The sequence below is a fragment of the Theobroma umbraticum genome, unplaced genomic scaffold (genome assembly GCF_002168275.2).
Source record: "Theobroma umbraticum cultivar Fairchild unplaced genomic scaffold, ASM216827v3 scaffold_30.0, whole genome shotgun sequence".
NCBI classification, from domain to species: domain Eukaryota; kingdom Viridiplantae; phylum Streptophyta; class Magnoliopsida; order Malvales; family Malvaceae; genus Theobroma; species Theobroma umbraticum.
Genome location: NW_018397254.1, coordinates 13,901,645 through 13,922,861, shown reverse-complemented (window position 1 = coordinate 13,922,861; position 21,217 = coordinate 13,901,645). Strand labels below are relative to the sequence as shown.

Here is a 21,217-nt window from a genome sequence, read left to right as displayed (position 1 = left end):
TAGTATTTGAGAAAATTAATTTAAAAAAAAAAAACAAATTACCAGGAATATCCTTTCGCGGCGAAGGAGGAGCCATGGCGTAACAAAGAATAGAACGACCTAACATGGAAACCGTGGAAACAATACCAGCAACGTAAAAAACCATGACCAAACAAAGAACCCAAGGCATTAACATGAACCCTATAAAGAAAGTAAGCGATCCACACAGCATCAACGAAACCGATATCCCTAGCATCAGCCAAGCGAATCCCGCCGGCGATATCGTCGTCGTCGATGTCGACGGTGGATGAGGCCTCCTCGCCGGTGCCGGCGATTGGTCGGAGAAAGGCATCGGCGTCGGCGGCGATCGTAGAAGACTCAGAACCAGCGCCGACAGCTCGTAGAAAACCCTTGATTGTTGATCCTGATGTCGATGATTTGGCTGTTGTCTTCTCATTTTTTTTTCCTCAAGAAAAAAATCCGATGGAAAATCAAAGATAGAAAATTGACTAAACCCTCTAATCCGAAGAAAATGACAAAGATTTCAGATGGTAATAGGATATTATGGTTTTTTTTTTTTTGCTAGAAACGAGGTAATTGGATAAACTCGGGGACAGTTATCTAAACCGCTGTTTGATTGGAGAGGAAGTAACAACTGGGGAGTTCTGACGGGCAAAGCTTTGTTTGTTTCTCAGGAAATTCTGGAGGGAAACCAAAAACAAAGTGACGCGGCGGTGCTGTTTTTCCGATTAATTGGATTTTTCGGAAACCCAAAATGGAAAGGGTTTGAAGATTGGATTGAAAGAAAATTAGAATGGCATTGTTAATGGTCACGCACGCACGCTACTTTTTTCTTTTTCTTTTTCTTTTTTTAGAAAATTTGGGAATAATAATAAAAAAAAGAACAGAGACTTTTCCAGACGAGGATAGGTCCAACCGTAATTTTGAGCGCGTGTCTTGAAAACGCTCAATGGATTAGAGCGGACGTGGAAGTCTAACGTGGGGACAGATAGCGTGGACCTTATCCTTTGAACTTTGCGGTGGTTAGGTAAATTGTTTAAGCGCGTGGACGCCGTGAACTACTGTAGATTGCTACATCTTTGTATGTGTTTTTGGCTAAGATTGTGTGATATCATCATAAAATAAACTAATTTTGGGCAGGCATTACTTGGATTCAAATTAGGCGTTCCATAATTATTAACTAAATTACACAAAAAATAAAAGGGTAAAACTAAAATTCAATCCATCTTTTTTCTTTATTTATTTTTTCTAGTGGCTTGCTTTGCCTATTTACATAGAATAATTTTGATAATAATGTACACAGCTGTTGGGAAGGGAGAAATGGAGTAATAATTTGATTGCATGGTACGATTTAAACGTAGAAGAAAAGATAACGGTATTCCCCGCTGGAATTGAATTGTCAGGGATGACGTCTTACATGTATCATAGTCATGCCAATCTTTTAAGTCTCGTGAAATCATTCACTACTAAAAAAAAATTAAAACCTTGACTTTTTTTTTATCAGTAGTGGGCGATGATAAAGTCCTTGTTTGGTGATGTAAGTGTTTATTTTTGTTTTCATTTGTAGAATTGTAAAAATATTAATAAAAAATATGTTTGGTAATTTTGTTTTTATATTTTTTAAATTGATGAAAAAAACACAAACTTAAAAAACGTGTTTTATATTTTTTGTTTCTATTTTCAAAAAAAAAAAAACACATGTTAAATTATCTCATTCTCAACTAAACCAACACCAAACAATTTATCTTTTTCATTTTTTTAAATTTCTCCCTCCTCCAACCACCACACCTTAAATCTTTTTTTATTTTTCTGTCTAATTCGTTTGCTTTTCTATCTTAGGTGAGTTTCTTTAGATTTGATCCATTTTAGGTGATTTCTTTTTTTTCCTTTTACTCTCTTTTTTTTTTAATTTTATCTTTCAAGATTTGATTTATTGTTTAGAGAGACTTTAGATTCGAGATAAAACAATGTTTTTTTCTTTTTTTATGTTATTTTCTCTATGAGTTATGATGGTTATATTCGTGTTTTCCTGTTAAATCTACGCATTTAAGATAAAAATGAAATTAAAATTTTTTTTAATGTTTTCATGTTTTTATTTTTAAAAATCTTTGGTAATAGGAATATTATCAAACGTGTTTTTTTTAAATAACAAAATCAATATTTTTGATTTTACTCAAAAATAATAGATTAGATTACCAAACCCTATCTTAATGTTTGTTTGATCTAGTTTTTTTAGTTTATTTATTTTTTAAAAATAGAAATTAGGCTAAACAAGAAACTTTTGAAAAACTAAAAAGTAATATTCTTCTCTTCTTTTTAAAAACAAATTAGTTTTTTTAAATTTTTTTATTTAAAAATATCTTTATCTATTAAAAATAATTTTAATATTATCACCTCAAAACTGTACTCATTTATTAAATATCTAGTAATTTTAACCAAAATAAAAAAATCCTTAGTTATTAAATATCTAATAATTTTGATAAAAATTAAAACTTATATAAGTTATTTTACTAAACAACTTATCTAAAAAAAACCTTATAAAAATTAATTTATCTAATATTTTTAACTTAATTTTAAAAATTATTATTTTTTAATAAAAGTTTCACAAATAAAAAAAATAAAGTTAAAAATTAATTTTAGTCATTGGGATCTTCAACGTGATTTTGTCATTTAATATAATGCTGCGATGCATTATATTATCACGGTCCTTTTCTCTTTAATAATTAGGCAGTAACATTATTTTATAGTGTATAATAATAACTTATGGGTTGATAATTAGACACGTCGTCAATGCAGAGCCACAGCTTTCAAATAATTATTAATTAAAAATGAAAAATAGAACTCAAAAGCATATGGGCCATGCCATAATAGGGCCGGGCCTTTTCTTTTTCTGGTCAAAGTCCCAAAACCAGATGCCTTTGTTTATGAATCGCCCCTCCAAAATTTAAGTTACCATTCCAAATGTTTACTTAAATTTTATTTATTATGAAATATTTTAAAATATATTCTAATTATTTAAATTGAATAAAAAATAAATTTTATTATTATAATAATATCTGGATCAGTTGGAATCAGACTTGGTCTAAAAAAATTTATCCAAGTTCCAGCTATAGTTGGGCCCGCACATGGACAAGTGTAGAGCAAAAGACATACATCTTGTACACACAATGTGTTACGAATTCTAAGAAATATGTGATTTTTTGATATATAAATATAAATTTTTTATTATTTATTAAGTATATTTTTTTAAAATGAGAATGTGGTTTTATGATATCAAAGTTTAAGGTCTCATAAATTTAGACTTAAATTCTAACCCATGATATTTGGTATTAGAGTATAATCGAATTTTCATTGATGTAGAGTTTCCATACGAGATACAAAGCTCTAGGTAAACTTGGAATAGTATAAGAGCCCCTCTCTTCTACAACTACAAAGTTAGTGCAAAAAAGCATTACATAGTTAGGTGCCACATTAATACAAGACAATTGAGTAAGTCTTACGTATATAAACATAGACCTTTTATTATCTATCAGATATGTCTTTGAGATTAAAAATTTAAATTTATGATTTATTAATTTACTTAAATTTTATTTTTAGAGTTTAAAGCGGCATGATGTTAACTTAAGTTCCAACGTATAAGATAACGTAACATGCCTCACTTGCGAATTAAGCAAGGCTTTTTTTTTTCTTTGATTACTTTTATTATCATTTAAATCATAGAATTTTGTTTGATGGGTTTTTTTTTAATTTTTAAAAATAAATAGAAAACAAAAAATTAAAAATTAAAAAAAATCAATAAAATAAAACCTAAATAAACTATGAAAATACAAAAAGCTTACTTAAGCATATATATGTTAAGATAATAGCAGTAATTGGATTCTTTTTATATAGAATTATTGTTATTGATCAGGGAGTCTATCATTTTAAATCAAATATGACTTTAATTTTACTTTATGGTATAGAGTAAGGATTAAATAAAAAATGTTGGCAAAGACCACATGTTCAACTTAGATAAAGTGTACGTTTTATACATATAGAGACTTATTGCATATTGAGTTCCACAACCAGAAATGTGTTGGCAAAATACTCTTCCCATTTGTCTAAAATGTATTGGAAATAGGAGAAATGTTAAACAACTATCCTCAAATGCGAAATAAATAGTTTTCCTGATGACTGGGGCTGTGGAGTCACGAATTTTGAGGAAAAGAGGCCGAGCAAGAGGAAAGCAGTTAGGTGGCGTTTGGTACATTACAATGCAATGTGATTACAGGTAATGTGATTGTAAGTAATGTGATTGCAAGCAATCTGATTACAGGAAAAATAACATTAAAATGTTTGGTATGTAAGTAAAATAATGATTAAAATGCAGGGAAGATAACATTGCAGTGTTTGGTTTACAAGTACTTTAGTGGGAATGTAATGCTAATTGGCAAAATTACCCTTAATTATTAAAATATAAGTTTAATATATTTATATTTTTTATTATTAATTTTTATATAATATCATTTCTTAAATATATTTTTAATATCATATATTTTATTTTTATTTATTATTATAATATTTTATATTTTATTTTATTTTAATATTTATTCTTATATTATATATTTATTTCAATTATAATATTATAAAATATTTTTAATAAAATAATAAAATTGAAGGGTAAAATTATCTTTAAGAACATTGCAGAGTGTAATGTAATGTGATTGCATTGGTTCTGGACTGCAATCACATTACATCTATTGGCTGCAATGTGATTGCATTACAATCTTACATTGCAATGATCTGTTACAAAACAAACACTGCAATGTAATTTAATAAGCCACATTATAAGAAATGTGGTTTACATCCCTCATACCAAACTTGTTTCAATGGTTGGAAGGCCCTCTGGCAGGAACCCCAAAAGTGACAAAAGATTTTGGTTTACCTCAAAAGGAAAGGGCAGCGGTAAGTTTTGTTAAATTGTGCTAACATGAAGGTGAATTCGGTTTAACCAGCTTTAAAAGAAGAACAAGAGAGGGTTGGATCGAAAGCAATAGAGCTACAGTGACGGTGACAAGACTTCCCAGCTTTTCCAGATAATACTGCCTAGTGTGCTGTTATGTTTCCATTGGATAACACATTTGAACCTGAGCAGTTGCCGGTTGGTAGCGTCAGTGTTACCATACCTTTCATAAAAGCGCCAAGTCATGCGCATCTTTATCGCCCTTTCTCGCCATAACTCTAAGCGCTGCATCCAAGGATATCCCAACATCCATCTTTTTTTCAGAGGAGTCCTACCAGTATCAGAATTTCCTCGTCCATGCAAAACCAGCATTTTCCTTTTTTTTAAAGGAGTTTCCTCAGCTCGTCAAGACGGTGCTTTCCTCAATCCCACGTGGTTCGAAATTAACCTGGCTTGTTACTAAAGGAAGGACAAGTCAAGGGGCAAGATTCTAATTCTATTACCATCTACTAGAATTCTGTTTAGAACAATCCAGTACACATCGTGTTCCATTGTCCAGTGTGTGGGCACGCAAACAAGGATATAAATGGAATGATCTGGTACTAAGATATGTGCACCGCTAGCTTCCACCTATGTTTTTACAACAATATTAGTAATAAATATGAATCAAATTACAGCATCAGACGGGAGAGACAGACACAGATGAGATTGCGTGGGAACATGAAAACTAATGTACTCACCCTGATAACATATAGGTTTAGCTGCACAAGTGACAGATATGAAAGCAAAATCCATGCCAAAAAAAAAAAAAAAAGAACCGTATTTGAGAGGTTCTCGGATACTTATTACAAGCGGGTTGGAGTTGGATCCAAGGTTACTTGACCACAAGCTTATTACGGTGACATTATAATCTCTGCGTGCTTTCGGTTGGTTACTTGGTGCTTAAAAGTTGACAGGCGCGGTGGCAGTAGCTCCATTGCACCTTAGAGCCAGGTCCATAGCCAATTAACACAATATTATTGCTATTGAAGCAAGCTAAGCGTTGGCTGCTGGCGCAGATTACCCAAATGTTGGTGATTGCTGAACCCTATCACCACTTCATTCCCCTCATCTTCATTCTTCTCCATTGCTGCAATCTGTAAGTCTCAGGAAAACCATCCCAAAACTTGTTCAGTTTTTTTTTTTTTCTAAATATTTGTTCGTCTGCTTTAATGAAAATTAAGTTGAGCAAGAATAGAGATTAGCTCTGGAAATCTTCTACCTCTCTTTCTAAAAGTTCATTTTCTGCTCTCAGCAACTTTTCCTGCGTGAAGAGGAATTGTCACGGATTAGAACAAACCGAATACAATGAAAATGGTGTTACTCCATGCTGCTAACAGACCTGCACAAACAAATATAATGGTACTGTTAAAAGTATCAAAGGTAACGTAATCGTACTATGCTCTGTCTCACTATGGCATCTTGTATTTCCTCTAGTTTATTGACTATTTTCTTCTCTTTTTTAATTTTTTTTTATTTCTTCACCTTCCTCCTTGCCTTACTTTAGTTCAGCTCTGTTCCTCTACAATTTCCATCAAATTGCTTGTCTGCAAAGACTTATGTCATCAGCTGTATCAATAATTCTGTGTTGACCATCCCTAGTGGCTTCAATATGTTATAATGAAGAAGGTTGTGTGTTATCCTATTAGGCAGAGCAACTACTTTTAACCATGTAAAACTCCCCCTGCAGAGCAATTACAGTAGCAACTCAGTAGATATTTCAAGAGAACTAGGAGTAGCAGGGGAAACTTATAGTCAAATGATTCTTTTGGTTGAGCACCAAAAATCAGTAGTGGCTTTTGACATTCAGAATCTCAGATTGGTATAGAGACTAGTCTTGCAACAAGTAACCAGAAAATTAATCCAAAGGGGATATGACTGTAGGTGTGTAACTGTTTAACCAAAGATAGTTCGGATTCATCCTGTTATAGAACTTCTGGGTTGCATAAGTAGACAGCATGAAATTGTTGAACTACAAATCAGATTATCTATATGATACAGATTATGTGATATGATGCTGTACAGTGTATTATGTTTGATATGGACATCTATTGGCAACAGACTTGGTACAAATTCTTTGGAAAGTCTTAGAATATGCAAGAACAAATCGTCTGCTGGAAGATTATGAGGTAGCTAAGAATTTGGACAGCAGCATATGATGTAGCAGGTCACTATCTATCACATCTAATCTAAGTCCTATAGATCAAACCTATATTGACACTCTGCACCAGGTGCGAAGCAGCAATTTTGACTTGGGGGTGGGATAAGAATAATTTGTTTAATTATAATTCAAATAAGAGAAAACAATAGTAAAGAGAGTCTCTTCAATAAAAAAAAATGATAAAAAACATACCAAATTCAAATGAAATAAGTAGTAATTTGTTGCGTAAATCATATAAATACCTTTTTGGTAACTAAAATAAATGTTAAATAAAGTTTCAATCCTTATAAAAAACTAAAAGGGGGGGTGATAGATAAAAAAAAAAGGAAAAGAAAAAAGTTTTGTGCATAGCATAATTGATTTTGTATGCAAAATATAGCAACTAAAATTTCTTAACTAATGTATTTTCTTTAGTTACTATTGATACAATAATTAATGTCAAAATATTATTTAATTCATTTAAAAGGGAAGTTGTAATTTAAGCAATTAAATTTCCAGTATAATGATACTTACAAAAAAAAAAGTTAAAAGAAATTAAATTTAGAACTACAATTGTTATCAAATTATAAAATTTATCATATCATTAACAAGATCTTAAAGATGAGGGGAGGGGGGAGGAGCATGATACAAATTTTTGTGGGGTCCCAAATTCAAAATATGCCCATTTCACTTGAGCAAACAAGGCATTAACCAGGTATTTCAAAAGCCAAGGGGGGCTAGCCCCCCTCCGGCTTTGCCACTGTCTGCACCCCAGCCCCCCTCCTTCCTTTTAAAGAAAATCTTAAAGTCCTTTTTCAGGATCTTGAAAATGTTAACCTGAAGGGCATACAAGCAAAGTTAAACAGGAAAGTTTCTATGAAATCGAGAATAAGGAAAGAGACTTGTTGCAAACAAAACAATTCTGCTGTGCGTTCAAATATGATCAAGCACAAGGCACATGGTCCATAGAGGGGCAAGAGAGATACTGTTCATAGTTTTAGGACTGTTTTCAGAGCTGTAAGAATCCAATTCATGATTTAAGTTAAATGGATAAATAAAAGATAGCGAGCCAACCTAAATGAAATCCTTAGAAGGGTGATCTAGAAATGGTCCAATCATGTTTCATAGATAGGCAGAAAATTTTCTAGAATGCTGATTGCTAACAGCTATATAAGTACAGTTAAAATATCCCATACTTTTGACAACATTATTAAATAATAGAAGTCAACATGATGTTCTTCAAAATTCTGGTAAAGCTAAGAGGTTCACGGCAAAATTCTGACTATAACCACAATGGTTGCGTACCTTTTCCTGGAGGGTCATTACGGACTCCATCATCAATTGTGTCTGCAGAAAAATTTGATCAGATGAGAATCTCAACAAACAAGACAGGCATGACAGTCCCAGTATCACATAGCAGCATTCTTGTCCAGTAAAATCAGGAGCAAACAAAAGATTTCACCTTTGCTATGCGTAACACAGATATTACTAGAGAAAGCTACTTAAAGTTCTTTAGAGGAATAATTTTCAAATGCATCAAAGTCAATGATGATGTAGGTCTTAAGCAAACACTATTCAGATTTTTCCATACCCTATCTTATGCAGAAGAAAGCCTATCCCGTAAAAGAAAACATAAATACTTAGGGTGATTAAGTGGTTTCTTTGGCTGACAATCATCTTTTAGATTCTCTTGACATGCCAACTTGCTCAATTCTAGAATCTTAGTTGTCTGGTAGGTTATAATAGTGAAAAAGGATCCTAGTAAGTGGTCAGCGAAAGAGTTCTATGTGAAATACTTTCATTGTATCAACCTAGTAAAGGTGGTTGAACATCTGTCAATATTTATGGATTTTAACTTACAAAAAATTGTTTTTATAAAAAATGTTTTTTAACTTCAGAGACAATGGCAGTACCAGCAGCAAAAATTCACTTATAGGGGCTGCTAAACCATTTTAAAAAAAAAAGGAAAAAAAATAACCGAAATACCAAGAAGATTTGCTGGTAGATGAGCTCTGAACATTAACAATGGAGCATTACCTTATCCCAGAGGGTAGTTCAATAACATGGAAGAATCAAATAGACAGTTAATCTCCTCCACACTCCAATTGTATTGTACAAGCTTGAATGAAAGCTAACAACTGAAGAGAGTACCAGGAACATGTACACTTCTCTAAGATAAGAGGTGAGTGCTTAGCTGAGGTCTTGCAAAAGATTTCCAAATTGTAGCTTAAAAACATAAGATCTGATTTCTTAGGACAAAACAAGTAGCTTACACAATATTTTTACCCGGATGTGCCAGATTTTCTTCAATACGGGATACTAACCTTTCTAGATCTTGTTTCGGAAAGTGCCATATCAAGTTGTTTCTCCAATTTTTCAAGGTCCATCACACTCTGCTTCACAACATTTGGTTCTTCCAGTTGGCTGCAAAACAAACTGATATGTCAAACAACAACTCATACGATACCTTTCAGTATACCAATAAGGATTAAGAAAGTCACCTTTGGACTATATGCAGTAGCTCTGTATGTGAACGGAGCTGTAGAAAAAAATTTGGGCTACTTAGCAAATATTGATGAGAAATACCACAGTAGACTGTCCCTAGAAGCTCATTGCAATATAATAAGACAAAACTCCTCATTAGCTTGACTAACTGATCTTTTAAGTCCATACTTCAGTTTAATAATTAACTGGAGGACCAATAGCCGTTAAATCATTACATTATCAGAGATTAGCAGGATCATGTGAAAAGCATATGGAAAACGTGCCTACTCATAAAGAGAATGGGATGCAAAGTACAAGCAGCATCAATGTAGTTAGAGAACAAATTCACTCAACAGAAACCCTGGCTGTAAATGTACGTACTTGTTTAGAATATCTTTTGAACCAAAAATATTACCAGATGTCTAGGTTTATTAAAAAGAATATAAACCTGCATGAAGCTCACATTGTCAATGAGCAAGAAAAAGCATATTAGTAAAAATTACAGTAAGCAAGCTCTGGTTGATTGCTAATCACTATTAAGTGAAGGATGTCAGTATCTATGATCCTATAATTACCAGCATAAGGTCCTATGGATGGCTGATGAAATTATAATTTAGCATAAGGTCCTTTGAGAGCATGCTGACAAGCTGACAATTAGAGTTATTTGCACAGCCTCACATTCTCATTCAAGCTTATGTGACAGCAATTTTGAACAGTAGTAGGGCCAAAATTGATCACACAGTTCAGATACTTTGTAGATTCACAAGGGATCTATATCCAATGGAACATCTTTAAATCAGCTTTGAAGCCAAGAGCTCTTGAAAAACATGGGTCTCCTATTAAAGGTTTTAGCATTTTAGTGGTGTTCTGGTAGAGAACCGCCAGCAACAAGTCAACCCAGAACCTTAATTGCAGAAGTGGAGTATGAGCTATTTAGTTGATTAATTTTTAAATCATTTAGATGACCTCATTTAAAAAAGGATATTTCTCAATATGCGGTTGACAGCATTAAGCTCACTGTATAATGGATAAGGATCACTTACGGATTCATTAACATCTTTTGAAGCTTCAGATTCCTGTTCATAGTGACATCGATAACGTTCAAGAATCTTGGTCAAACTGGCAAAAGAGCTGATTGCATTAGTCATTATAACCATAAGTAGATCAAAGCTAGTTAGTATTTGCATGAAACATTGTCAATGGAAAAGTTGTCCAAGCCATGAACATTTTATGTAAGGATATGCTATCTTATATGATGCCTTGGAAGACAATGCTACAAAAGATTTCAACTACAGGAGCTCTACGAGGCAACCATGTTAACAGCTTTTAACATTTATGTGTATGTTCGCAGGGGAATATTCACACATTGATGTTTGACAGAAAAAGGGCTGATTAAGCAAAACAAACTCGGGTCTAAAGCAGAGTAATGTAGTATTTGGAACACAATGAAATAAGTTTTAGGTATAAATTATTGAATACAAATGAGCTCACAAGAGATGAGTCAACAATTAAAGAAAAACCAAAAGACCAAAAATAGTGAACCAGAAACATAGTTGCTCGCATCACAGCTTTAGAAAGTTCCTTCAATCGGGGTCCTGATTCACTCCATTCAGGGAAGAAATCTATTAAGATGCATATAAGTCTCCCAATCTGCAACATTCGATAGGTCTGATGGATGTAGGCACCAATAAGGTTCCACCAGCTTAAACCAGACAATCATCACCATAATTTGTCTAAGCTGCATGTCAAGTTATTTATACTTCAAAAACAACTCTCCAAACCTATATTTAACAGATTACAACTGCCCACACAAAGAAAGAAAACTAGAAGAGTGGAAGTGATATTAGCCTTGTTTCAGACAGAAATTTGTGACAGAGTGTTACTAGTTAAGAGGTCTCCCATAGTACCAACTTTCTCTTGAATCATCCCTGACAGTCAATCTCTTCTACTTATGGAAAATTGATCTAACACACTAGGGTTCCACATCCACCCCTCTTTTCCCAGGTTTTCTTGAGCAAGCCACTTAAACAACCAAGTGTAGGTACCATCCACTGCCGTAGGTTTGGTATGCCTTTTTCTCCTCTCCTTTCTTTTCGATATACTGGATACAAAAGAACAATGTCAATCCTAGTTGTTTCCTCAAGAATCACCATATACCACATTCTCGTAACACTTGTAAATGCTAAGCCAAAAAATTTAACTTGCTGCCATGTTATTAACAAAAGATTCTAGGCTTTGATTCCTAAGTTTTATGGCAAAAACAGGATGAGAAGTCCACCAATGATAGAATCTCATCCGCATCAAGCATCTGAAAGTGAAGCAATTTTCCCCACTCAACTATGGAAATCAATGTGGGAATCACCTACTTGACAATGGAAGAGGACCAACCAACAAAGACAAACCTTCCATTGATCATTCCCACAAAACCAAACCACCTATTGAGCAGAAATGGCTTAAGAAGTTCACCAAGCAAAGACCCAAATGTAGAAGTTAGGACCAGACTTCATATAAGTCCCTTGTAGGAATAGTTTTTATTCTATATGGGGTTCCAATGCACCCCCATACGCAACTCAACATAAGCCTACTAGATTTCACTCACTCAATGCAGAAGTGATCGTCACCATTTTCCTTTTAGAAGTCTGATAAAAGAGCATATGACAATCAAAAGTCAAAGGGGTAATCACTATCAAGTTTTAAACCATCACCCAATTATAACAACTCTATATCAACTCAAGGCAAAAAGTAACAAAAGTCACTAGATTTAGTATTCAAAAGGATTTTTTTGTTCTAGGAAATGCCCCATTGTATGATGTTTAAGGATGTTATATAAATTTAACAGATCAAGCAACAAAACTATTTTGTTAGTTATTATCAACAATAAACCATGGTTACCAGAACTGAACTGGTTCAACAACAGTCAGATTGGCCAACCCAGTGACCCGACCCTTGATCTGGGTCAGTTCTTTATTGGACCCTTTGAGCAGTTGAACTAGAGAAACTCACATTGGCCTATCGGGTTTATGAGAAAACCGGTGACATGATAAGTTTTTTATTGACTTGAGTTGATTAAATATGATTTTTTAAAATCATACCTAATTTAATTTTACATACTAACTATTGATTCTTTTTTCATTTTTAATAAAAAATTATTTTTTGAAAAAAAGTTAACAGAAAAATACATTAACCAAAAGTTAAAAAGTAAAACAATCTTTATAAGCTCAAGTCTCTTTCTATTTTTTTCAATGATAATGAATATTTCTAATATTTACACAAACTCCACCCTCCTTTTAAACCTTTCAAAACTCGCATATCCTACAACCTAACCTCCTTATTGCCCTTTTACTAAATTCGCATCTATACTGCCAACTCGATTGTCTGCTATTGATAGAATAACGTATATAACTAACACAATTTGTTGCTTGTGAATTGCCATCTAGTTTAAAAACTATCTCTAGCAAAGCCCTGTATCTTAAATTTTTGTTCTTGTATCGTAGATATTTTTGTTCTTATATCTTAGATTTAGATAATGAGACAATTGCACCTACAAAGAGGAAAACCGACAATAAATAACATCAAACAACTTGGGATATGATATCATGCAAAGGTATTCAACCTAAAGCCAATAGGAAATTACTGGAGAAACCTAACACGAGTATTAGGCTGTTATAGAATCTCAATCTCAACCATAGCAAAATTAACACCACTTAACACTAACAATGTCTCTTTTCTCTGGTAGAGTTCAAATCCATGTACTCACCCGCTCCCCTAGTCCTCAAATGATATGTCCCAATGCAAACAAACAAAAGGAGGCACCCTTTCAACTAGCCTTTTCAAAAATAATTACTCTAAACTCTAGAAAGTATATTAGTTAACATGATATTTTGAGTGCAGTCAACCAAATAAAATATTTTCTTCAATATGGGTGTCATAATGTTTTAAAATGTTTAAAAAACAAGAAATGCTAAAGAATTACACAATCTTCTATAATAATCATATTATAATTATTTTCAAAATCTTACTCATAATATCAAGCACCTTTTTGACTTAGCAATCATTATTGTTATAGTCACCACAATCACATACAATCTTAATATGTTCCATTTCAATTAACTACCAAGACTATAATTGTTTCCTACTAACAATATCTCCATTTCCACCAATTTATGTAGGTCATTACAAGCTTTAACACATTTAATATTTGACTACCTTTCAACATGATATTTGTTCTTCCTTACCACATTACCACTTATAGCTTTAATGGTTAATAGGATTTCCATAAACAAGCGGTGGATTTTAAAAGTCCATATGTTTGTTCCCAAAAATAAGAAAGTCAAATATTAAGTTAACATGTGCAGTTAAGGACACACATGGCAATTACTTAAATTCGCTTGTGGAATTTTTTAAGTCCACCACCAGTGTATAGGGTAATAATCTTTGTTAATAACCCATTAATTCTACAATCACTACTATGATTACCACTCCAACATCATCATCCACAATCTTTGTTGTAGCTCACCAAAGACATTTTACTATCATCTTCACATATTGTTGCCTTTTACTTCATAACTGCTTCAAACTTTGCTACCTTTACTATTATCATTTCTACTTCCTTTCCATATGATTACATCTTTCATCACTCCAGTTGTTGACTAGTTTTCATATTACTATACAAATGTTCTTTCTTCCAATTTCATTAACATAAATCAAAATTACATATTTTATCACGTGAAAAATAAACCCTAGCAAAAAGCAAATAATGTCAAAGTTTACAAAGGTTCCATTTGAGTATCAAAAAAGTAAACATGCCAATGTTTATGTATGACCTTTTATTATGTTATAATATATATAAAACGTGATATATGTGTATGTGTGTGTATATATATATATATTTATATATGTAGGAGTGAATATTGATCTCATGACAATATTTAAAGCATCCACTTGTGATGATGCTACATGTATTTCCCATGTCTTTCATTTCTAATAAGTTAACATTTGGATCATTCTTGGAATTCTCAAAATGTTTTTACTTCAAAAGTTAATATAAAAATTCAAGGATCTTCAGGATAATGTGTGTAGCTTATTTAGCCATAGTTTAATCATAGAACTAATTAATTGATAATAATATACTTTTTTAAAAAAATTTGGCTACAATGTGGTTAGGCAACCTTCGAATTAGTGTATGCTCAAACAATATTTACATAAAAAGAAACAAAGAATAATTCATCTTCACAAGGTATATAACCAAAGAAAATCAAAACACTAACTTGAGTAAAAATCTATAACAAGCTAACTACCTTTAGCCACCATCACTTTATTTCTAGGATTAGAAATCATGACACCAAGCTTGTATTGCCACACAAGAGGTCATCCCAATTTTTGATGACCTTGTATTACCTCTCATGAAGTTCACTTTGCCTTATTCCACTCCTTATCAATGTTAAGCCCATAAGCTGAAAACTTGCATAACTAGCTAGCCATCAGTGTGTTGTGTTTATCAACAAAAATTCACACAAATATAAACTTTATTGACATAAAGAGCGTATTTGTTGGCGGAAAGTCATCAATTTATCTTAATAGTAAATATGATCATAAGCAAAGGCATATAGTTTTCTAGAGTTACCAATCTATTAAACGAGAAAAACAATAGTTTTTAGATTCTTTTTATGTAAAGAATCTGTAAAAAGATTACACTGATTAAATCATAAATATGAAAATAAATTATCCTTTTGTTAGTCAACAAATCATTCTCTAAGCCTTCGACACTTAGTATGATCTAGTAGCTTCAATGAAAACATGTGTAATTCTTATAAATGTTTTACTTTTACATTACATATCATTTACCTTCCTATATAAAATATAAGATTTTCTACTTTTTTACTATAAATTTGAGATTAATTCTTTAAACATTATTTTACTTAATATGCATGAACTCTATAGTTGAAGAAATAATAACTACATAACAATGATTAGCACTGTTTCTTTCCTACTTCTCCCTTTCAAAATGATCTTTTATTTTTTGAAAAATGAAAGATGAATATAATAATGGATAAATAAATTGAAAGATCATCAATCATTTCCTAATAACAATTAATTTACGTCAAGGAACATATATTTTAACTTTAATAATTGCTAAGAATACATAAGAAATTTTAATTCAATATAATTTTTGGAACACTTCTAATTAGGGAGAAGCAATTTTTCTACCAAAAAATATTTTCTTAATGTTGTTTTTTATTATTGCTTTTGAGTTCACTATAAGAGGTTGTCACATGCAAGGCTTTCCTTTGATTGTTTGCACTCTATTTCTCAATGTTGATAATTCAAGTCTTTCTAGCCATTTTAATATGAAGTTTAAACTTAAATTAGTTTAAACCAAGTTCAAACTTGTGAGCCACATTGAATCAAACAATGTGTTTAAACTTAGATTGATTCTAAAATGGGGATATTTTCTAACTTGAGTTTGAATTTGTTCGCTTATTTTTAGAGTAAAAGAAAAAAAAAACTCAAACCAAACAAATATAACTTATATGAAACTATTAAGGTGAATGATATTTTTGGATCCATCCCTAATTCGATCCATATATATTGGTGGTAAAACATAAACATGATATTGTGTATGTTGATGAGTCAAACTTACAGGGAAAAAATCTGCCAATGATAGAACGTATATTGATTGAAGAATTACACTAATACCATTTTAATGGATTTGATAACTCAATCAAAATAATTCGAAGGATAATAGAAACATAAGCGAATTAGAAGGTTAGCAGCCATAGTTATAATTTATCCATTTACCATGCCTCTTGCATTTCTCCCCTCTTTTTATTCTCTTTCCTTCACGTTATAGTTCCTATCTATAGGGTGATCATGATTCTCATAATAATATACCCATCCGTGAATGAAGACCGTATCAAACCTTTGATTTTAAGATTTGCTTCTAAGAGTTCTAAGATTTTCACATCCTATATGAAAATTGTGTAACTAGACAAATTATTGAAGCATGCAAGTCCTTCATGTGAGCCTTAAACAAGTATCCCTAATAATGGACATATAAACTTAGTACATTTACAATTTGTTAAATAAAGCATTTTTTACTTTAGAACAAGTGAATTTTTAAACACCATCCCTTGGAAGTTACCCTATGATATTATATACTTTGAAGATAATAATTGGGTTTTATACGCACCTATTTTCTATTAGATTGTTTTAATACTACTAACATTATTATACCGTTTTATTATGTAATAATATCATGATTATTGATAATTATATATAATAACATTGAAGCAATTATTAAAAAATTTAACAATTGGTAATGATTATTGATTTTGTAGTTCACTTTTCCTTACATATATTTTAAAAATATTTTACCATTACAATATATTATACTTTTTGGTCATGAATAATCATTTTATCTAACTTACAAATTTTTTTTTCAAGTAAATCACATATTGTCAATCAATGACTTGCCAAGTATGTTTGTGAAAAGTTTGCGTGATTTTCATTTAGAATTCGTTTTATGCTAAATGCTTGAGTAAAGAAAGTTTGGAATTCTAGTATTCCTTTTGAGTCTAAGTGTGGACAAATTTAACTTGGTGTGTAATTAGGTTATGTTGCTCTCTTTGATTATGTTAGCATTATCTTGTTTTCTTTTTCTATGTTAGTTGAATTTTGATGGAGATAGCCTAATGCATTGGCTTATTTGTGATACTTATATCCTCGTTACAAATTATTATTTTACATTTTAAAAAACAATTCTTAAGCTAATTTTAATGTCATTCACAAATTTATAAATGGTTTCTAAAATCTTCCCATTTTAAACTAAAAGAGAACACTTGTTATGACCCAATAATTTTACTTGACTAAAAAATATCACCTATTAAGTTTGAGATTCCAAACAAAAGCCCACTTGACTTGGCACAATATTAAATCTACTTGGACATTTCCTTTTCCTTCTTTGAAATGCAAAGTTGCTTGTAATCCTAACCTAAGCTACATTTATGTAAGTTAACACCACATGACATTGAATTGAAGAGAGAATTGAACAATCATCAGCATTTCTCTTTATTCTTTGACATCACTTTGTTTGATAAATGATGACAAGAATTTTTAATCTCTTCACTACAACCACAACATCTTCGTCATGTACAATCTCAGGTCCAATATAAAAATTTTGCTTTCAACTTATCTAGTATGTTTAATAAATGCCCAATTATATCTTAGTTTGTATATGTATGACACCTATAAAACATATATGCAAAGAATAGAGCCATATCCATGCTTCAAACACCATTATTTGATGTTTAAAAGAATTTCAAAATATTAATTCATTGAGAAAAAGTTGAACAATTATGTAATAATCTTGATCTCAACTTGGCATTCATATCTACATCCGATAAAAGTTGTTGAATAATTAAGCATTGAATTAGAACCCTAATGTTTAGAATTTGAGAATTTTAACTTTTCTTAATTCGAATTTTGGAAAAGGCATTTCTCTTTGTGTAGCATTAATGGATCATTCTTCACTATCACTTTCTTTCTTCCACCTACAATCATTGCATCATCTTTCACTTTTATTGCATAACCTTGCATAAATTGACACCACTTGCCGCCATATTGAAGCCAAAATTTAACTATTGTTGATGTCATCAACATCAACATTTCTCTTTCTTCTTTTGTGTCATGCTTTGTGAATAAGTTACTTCAATGAAAAGTTACTAAAATTACATACTTTTCTCACTAAATTTTAACTCGTCACAAATAAGTCACGAAAATTTTCATAATGTACAAAAATGTAATCATTTTAATTGATTCCATTTAAATCAAAGACAAAAGAATGATGTGACCACCAAATCTTCAATGCCATTTTATATAACATTTTTTATATTTTTCCTTTTAATTCTTAATTGCAAAGAAAAAAATAAAAAAAGTATTGAAAAAGAAAACCTTAGAAAATAAAAGTGTTTTAAATGCCTAATATACTTTTCTTTTAATTTGTATTTCACATTACCTAAAATTGATTATATGACTACCACGTTTTCTCTTTCTAGTTTTTCAAAAGGATTGGCTTCTTGGGATGCAATTAAGGTACTTCCAAGTAATCTATTCAAAAAGTTGGAAAGTAGATAATTAACAATCAAAGCTCCATCTAAATTAAATAGGCCGATGAAAAGGAATGGCTGATATTCAACGAGGAGGTGATGTATTTCATGAGGGAATTTTTTTGTCATGCTCATTTGATGGTTGCATCAACGATTGTTTAACTTATTCCTAAGACACCAAATCCATCCACCATCAAAAACTATAGACTTATTAGTTTGGTTGAAGTGTTTACAAGGTTGTTGCCAAGGTACTAGCAAACCGCTTGAGGCCAGTTGTAGAGAAGATATTGGGCGAAATTAATTTGATTTTATCAAAAGAAGGCAAATTATGGTTTGCTCATTAATTGCAAATGGGATGAAAGACTTTTGAAGAAAGAAAGCAAGTGGTGGACTTATGTTCAAAGTTGATTTAGAAAAGACATACGATAGCATCAATTGAAATTTTTGGATTGAGCTTTGGATGATTGGATCAAGGTGGAGTTAAATAATGTATTTCTTCAACCTCAATATCTTTGTTGATTAATGGGACACCAAGAGACAATTTAAAAAGGAAAGGATTGAGATAAGGTGCCGATTATTACTTTTCCTCTTCAATATAATAGAAGAAGTTTTTAGTTGTTCGATGAACAAAGTGATAAGCATAGGCCTTTGCAAACGGTAGAGATTGATACAAATGGATTGGAAATTCTATCTCTAATATGTAAATGACACGATATTTTGTGAATCAAAATTAGAGTGTTTGATAAATGTCTAAAGAATATTCAAATGTTACCAAGTCATTTTGGGGTTAGAGGTTAATTTTCAAAAAAATAATCTTTTCAGTGTGGTAAGAAGGTTGTTAAGGACTCGGTAAGCGGGATATCATTCAAGGTAGAAAGGTCCACATATCTTGGGCTACCTTTAATCGCAAGCTAGAACTCCATTAAGGTGTGGAAGCAGGTAATCGAGAGATTCGAATCTAGACTTTCAAGCTGAAAATCGAAAGTATTTTCCATTGACAAAAAGGTAATAATCTTACATTTCATCTTAAGGAGTTTATCCATCTACTATATGTCATTGTTCCAAATGCTCAAAAAAGTGAAAAATCAACTTAATACAATACAACGAAGATTCCTTTGGAATGGGTCATCCACAAAGCGGATAATGCTTGATGTTGATTGAGAGTCTAACTACAAAAAACAAGGATTTTGTTGGATTTAGTCATTGATATATAGATGAAAAATAAAGCCTTACTCACTAAGTGGATGACTATTACTATAATTGAGAAGTTGTAGTAAAGCATCAACATAATGGGTGAATCTCATTAGACCACTCATTCTAGATGAAATGTTCTTTCCCATTGTGAATGTGGCTTAGGATATGTGCTGGGGAACAAAAATAATACATCCTTCTAAAGCGAGTAATGGATTGAAGGCATGCTTCTTCAATAAAGGTACCTAAGGATTTTCACGCTAACAATTAAAAGGACGGGAAGAAATTCGAGGAATGGAAAAACAATGTTTGGAGGTGAAAGATTAAGCTGAGAAGGAACTTTTTTGATTGGGAAAAAGAACAATGGAACCATTTAGTATAGTTATTACAAGAATTTATGTTGATTCAGAGATGGAAGAAAAAATAGTGGGGAAAAGCTAAGCAAGTGGTAGTTATACTACCAATTCCTTTTTGTAGACCAGTTATGACAACCAACAATGTGAGACTAGACCATTGGAAGAAGATATGGGTGAGACTTATGTATCATAAGTTAGAGATCTTCATATGGCAAATATTGAAAGGAAAAGTGGTGTTAAAAGTGGAATTAGCTAAAAAGGAGTGGGTAAGTAGGAACTTGACGATATGTCCAGCATGCAAGAAGAAAACAAAATTGGTAAGTCATTTATTCTTCACTTATATGGAATCATGAAAGATTTGGCTAAAGTAGTGTCAATGTGGGGAGTTGGATGAGTAACCCTTAAAAGATACCATTCCTTTCATTTTGGTGTGGAACGACATGCAATTTTCAAAAGGAAATGGGCAAGTAAGGTACGTGGCGTTCTTCACTATTATATGGTCATTATGGCTCTTTCGTAACTAGATTGCTTTTAAAATTACAATGTGGGATGCCTTACAACTTTGTGAAAATGTAAAACTACGAATTGCATGGTAAATTAAGGAAAAAAAGTCAAATTAGAATGTTTAGGCTTTGGATTTGTGTTGATTGCCCATTCTCGCATCAATTGCAAAACCAACCAAAGAAAAGAACACAACGTACACATTGAAAAACCACCTCATGGGTCATTGAAATTGAACGTTGATGAGGTTGTAAGGAGATGCCCATGACAAATTGGAATAGGAGCTGTCCTACGCAACGAAACACACTATTTTGATCATTTTCTCTAAAGATATGGGAATACAAGAGTTGAATGGTTTTATATTATTAGCCATGAAAAAGGCTTTCACCATTTTTACCATTTCTAAATGGGTTGATACACATGATTATTGTGTAAAGTGAGTCAAGTAATGGGATGAATT

General features: G+C 31.8%; 2 protein-coding genes across 2 annotated transcripts in view; both read right to left on the bottom strand.

Moving 5' to 3' along the window:
- The window catches only part of LOC110412054 (uncharacterized), a 7,648-nt gene extending 2,334 nt beyond the window's left edge, over positions 1–5,314 (bottom strand). Inside the window, exons 1-2 of the mRNA XM_021422473.2 lie at positions 5,083–5,314; positions 43–445 (exon numbers count right to left, since the gene is read on the bottom strand). Of these exons, the coding sequence (XP_021278148.2) occupies positions 43–445; positions 5,083–5,314 (635 nt within the window). The remainder of the gene's footprint in view (positions 1–42; positions 446–5,082) is intronic.
- Positions 5,315–5,577: 263 nt separating this feature from the next.
- Positions 5,578–21,217, bottom strand: part of LOC110412233 (agamous-like MADS-box protein AGL70) — a 31,220-nt gene continuing 15,580 nt past the window's right edge. Inside the window, exons 2-7 of the mRNA XM_021422756.2 lie at positions 10,649–10,724; positions 9,623–9,660; positions 9,446–9,545; positions 8,427–8,468; positions 6,204–6,245; positions 5,578–6,078 (exon numbers count right to left, since the gene is read on the bottom strand). Of these exons, the coding sequence (XP_021278431.1) occupies positions 5,965–6,078; positions 6,204–6,245; positions 8,427–8,468; positions 9,446–9,545; positions 9,623–9,660; positions 10,649–10,724 (412 nt within the window). The 3' untranslated portion in view covers positions 5,578–5,964. The remainder of the gene's footprint in view (positions 6,079–6,203; positions 6,246–8,426; positions 8,469–9,445; positions 9,546–9,622; positions 9,661–10,648; positions 10,725–21,217) is intronic.